Source organism: Octopus bimaculoides, chromosome 6, assembly GCF_001194135.2.
Source record: "Octopus bimaculoides isolate UCB-OBI-ISO-001 chromosome 6, ASM119413v2, whole genome shotgun sequence".
Taxonomy (NCBI): Eukaryota; Metazoa; Mollusca; class Cephalopoda; order Octopoda; family Octopodidae; genus Octopus; species Octopus bimaculoides.
The window spans coordinates 26260970-26265321 of record NC_068986.1 but is presented as its reverse complement, the minus strand read 5'-3'; the positions used below and the strand labels follow the sequence as shown (position 1 = coordinate 26265321).

Genomic DNA, 4352 nt, shown 5'->3' with positions numbered 1-4352 from the left:
AGAGTGGTAGTGAGACATGATATATCTGTTTTGTCTTTCAATCTTATCTTTGGAAATTCTTATGATACTGATATCAGAGATGTAAAGAGTAGGTTACTTCGTCCTTTAGTACAGAATTTTAATCTATCTTATCTATTGATATTGCAACTGTTTGTGTAATATATAGTTTGTTTGAATTTGAATGATAATGTTTATAAATTTTGTTGTATCAGTTTAATCTATTGTCAAGATGTTTAAATGTTTGCTGGACATGATGTTTGAGAAACTTTATGGATTGAAGCAGATTTTACTTTTGATGTGTAGTAGTTTATGAGTGTATGCAACCTTTCATAATGTGGAGTTCATTATTTTGGAGGGTGTGTGGCTTCAGATTGGTCAAGGAGTACTTTGGAATCCAAGCAGACCTTTTAGTATAGTTAAGATAAATCTTCTGCATTTCTTGAAAGCTAATGGTAAATTTTCTTGGCCAGATGTGCCAGCAAGTACTTTGTGTATGTGTGTGTGTGTGTGTGTGTGTCTTTCTCTTTTAAGTAGCAAGAAGATAGTTTCTATGCAGTGTTCACTCTTTGGCATCAGCCAAAATCTCTCTTGAAATATTTCCCTAAAGTCTCTGAACTAGGAACCTTTTGATAGTGAGTTTAAATTTTAGAGGCACATTCTCATGAGAGATATTATGCCCATGGATAAAATACTGATCAAATGAAGTTCATCTCAAAGGAACAACATATATTATAGTAAAATCTTTCATGAAGAAATAGCATCAGGTGTGCCTTTATACTTAGTATGTAGAGAAGGAATTCAAGAGAATGTAAGTAATAACTTATCTGCATAAGGTGTGGCAGCCTGAAAATAATTAAACTCTTAATGTTTTGTAAATTGATCATCAGTGCAACTTCAACAATGCTTCCAAATAACAAATTATGCTTTTTAGGCAACTTCCTAAATCTTGTGCTTGGCATTTAAGTGATAACTATAAAAGAATTTCAGAATGGTTACTTAAGGTTTAGGGTATTTCTGCTGTTCTTGTAATAAATAGAATTTCTATTTGTACATAGCAGATAAGAAGTATGTTGGATTATATAAAGCATGTGGTGAAATCCAAAGATGTACTAATTAGAGAGCAGTAATCTGCTGGGTACATTAAGTGAAATTTATGATGAACCAGCAGCTAATTTTCAAGGAACTACTACTAGGCATGTAGCATAATGATGTTGGTATAGATATACCATGAGGATAAATAATATAAAATTCTAATGAACTTGTGATAATTAACATCAAGAAGTTTCCAAACTAGGCCATTTTTGTTGCTAAGACAGAGATCATCTCTGATTAAGCAGATCTATGATCAAAAACTTTCCAGCTATGACTGTCTTGTCTTCTTTGCAGGCATAGTTTTTGGGGGGTTGCATTATTTTCAGGTCCACTAAAAGGTTACTTGAATAATGTTCGACTTCTATTTTAGCAAGTCAGGGGATCTTGTACATGTTGATTATTAGGTGAATTAATCAAATAAAGAAGAAAAAAATATTCAAATTGGAGTTTATAAGTGAAAATTTATATATTACTAATATATATTTAATATTTATTGACAATAAAATTTATATTTTATTTCAATAAACTTTCCATTGTAACAATTTGTAGAAAGTAAGTCAAACAATGCATTTATGATATCATTTTCCTGAAAAATATTTTATCTTTGAAATTATACCAGAACTATATATTTTTCATATTGCAATGGTTGTTTTGTATATGCTTTTATGCAGTTTCTTTAAAATGGGAGTTTGAGATGAATATATATATTTTATTCAGTATACTGCTTTGTAATGCTTATTCTATATTGGTTGGACTTATCTTTATTTGTGGCTGTGTTTATATTTCTTTTCTATTTAAAAATTTATTTTTTATTATCCTTTTTATTGTTCATTAGAGGTTCTTCTTTATTGCTATGTCTATTTTGAATATAAAAAGTAATTGAAAAATTAAAGATATTAATTCTTTTAGAATGAAATTTGTATGAATAAGATACATGGAAATGCTGAAATACACATATTAGGTTTTTAGATCCAAGATTTTGATAGTTGTCAATATTTTTTTACCTTAGAACTAAACTTTTTACAAGCAAATTCATTTTTTTTATGCAAATAAAATTATTTTAAAATATTAAAAAACTTGTTATACTTAAGAATAACCATTCTAAGATTTCTTTTAATGTAGCAAATATTTTAAAAACTACAATAGTTAAAGATCAGATCATATAGTGTGTTGCAACATAGTTTTTTATTGAAAATATATCTATGAAATATAGAACCTATAATAAGTGATAATTATTTAAACTCATTAAAAAAATACATACATATGATATGGTGTTGATGGTGCTGCTGTTGCAGAAATATGTAAGGAAAAACACATAAATTGTGATTGATAAACACCAACAAAGCACTAATTTGATTGTATTTTTTTCCAATAATTGTCACATAGTGTGCAGTCAGATGAGGATATTGAGCAAGGAAAAGATGGGAAAAACAGCAATAAAATAAGGTAAGCAAGCAAAAAAGAAAAGAAAATGAGATATTTTTTTAATGACTAACCCTCTAACAAATATTACTAACAATTTTCTTTGGTTATTTAAAACTTAAGTCACTGGTGTTCACATGAAGTGAAAAAGAAGTTTGACGTTTTGTCCATAGTATGAAACTAGCATCTTGCAGTGCATAGTTTCTAATTAGCATTAACAATAGCCGGATAAGTAAATGTATAACGTGCTGTATTTGACTTTACTTTGAGCAGAAGTTTACACAATTTTTACATTTAGTTTTTGTTTTATGTTATGGAAGTATTGTCATAATAAGCTTAATAATTTCAAAGATTGTAAAAATTTCCTGCTAGACATTATCATTAGAATGTGTATTTTCAATTCATATAATTATTTCAGTAAGTTTCCAGTGAAAGTCAATAGACTTTTTGTGTGTTGTATGGTAGTTGAAAAGGTTATAATCAACTTTTTGATATTCACACTGCTTGATGTTCACACTGAACATATATAGCTCAGCATTTTCAGGAAAATTGTGAACAAAGGGAGAATTCTAAAGAATTTTTGAGAATAAGGACCAAATGAAATAACTTGTCACAGTTCTTGGAGGTGAAACACAGTAAGGATGATAGGAGGTGGAGATGCATGGGTAAAGGGGGTATGAAGTAAGATAGTTCAACAGAGTAAAGGTTGTAGAAGCGATTGATGGAAGATGTGAGTCTGTTAGCTAGTGGTTGCAATGTGTTGGTAAGTGACTCATTTCCAATCAATTTGGATGGCTTTTTTTGGATATAGTTTGGAATGTTTGTATATATATATATATATAGCAGTAATGCTGAGACATATATGTGAGCACTTCTCCATCATAAGACTTATTTCAGCTTTGTAGAGGATTGGCAACTGATCACTACTGATATATTCACTGGTTTTTAAAGAGAAATTCTGGTCTCTATGATTCTGATTGATTTTAATGTTATGTATGTAAGATTTCCATGAGAGATCATCTGAGATAAAGAAACCTAGCATTTATAGTTATTTTGAAGGTTTTAGTTATGGGTTGTTCATGATTATAGGTGAGATATAAGACTGTCTAGTGAATGTCTTTGTGCTAGAGAGAATAAGTTGTCATGTCATCAAAGCATGTCCTCAAGGTTAATCTTCATAGACATGGGGGTTTGGTAAACATTTATTGCTTATATCTAGTTATTTTCATATTAATATGGCATACAGTAACATGAATTATTGAGAAACAAAGAAATATAAGAATATGACAGTGATATTTTTCTTTTTATTACAAATTGATAAACATGTGAACCAAGATTAAAGAAATACTGAAGTGACAGGTTAGAAATAGACCCTTCTGCATAATCTTTAAAAGAATTCTCAGCATGTAAATAGTCAAATGAAGAAGACATCTGTTTTTGAAAGAAATTTCCTTTACTCAGGTAGTATAGCCAGTTATCAAAGTACCTGTTCCAAAATTGTTTTTCTAAATCAATATCTTTGGAATTAACCTGTGTGTGTGTGTCAGACAGACAAAAAGAAAGTGAGTGAAAAAATTAAAGAGAAATAATATTCTTGTGGGGATGGGGTAAATAGTTATTAATAAAACAATGTCTTGTTTGAGGATTCATTAAACATTGAAAAACTCTATAATAAAAGAAGACATTTCATCCCTGTCCAAAAGATTACTTTATAAAAAAAAAAAAAAACAAGCCTGTTTTAGATTGTCTCATTTTGTTCCTACTATCAAGGGTGGAATAATTCAGTAATGTGACAACTTTGGTTTTGTTTATAAATAAAGTGTTTTATTTAATGTGCC

At 29.2% G+C, this 4352-nt stretch overlaps 1 protein-coding gene across 1 annotated transcript in view; it reads left to right on the top strand.

Moving 5' to 3' along the window:
* LOC106880734 (uncharacterized) overlaps positions 1–4352 on the top strand; it is a 212624-nt gene that overhangs the window by 34998 nt on the left and 173274 nt on the right. Inside the window, exon 3 of the mRNA XM_052968657.1 lies at positions 2479–2538. Within this exon, the coding sequence (XP_052824617.1) occupies positions 2479–2538 (60 nt within the window). The remainder of the gene's footprint in view (positions 1–2478; positions 2539–4352) is intronic.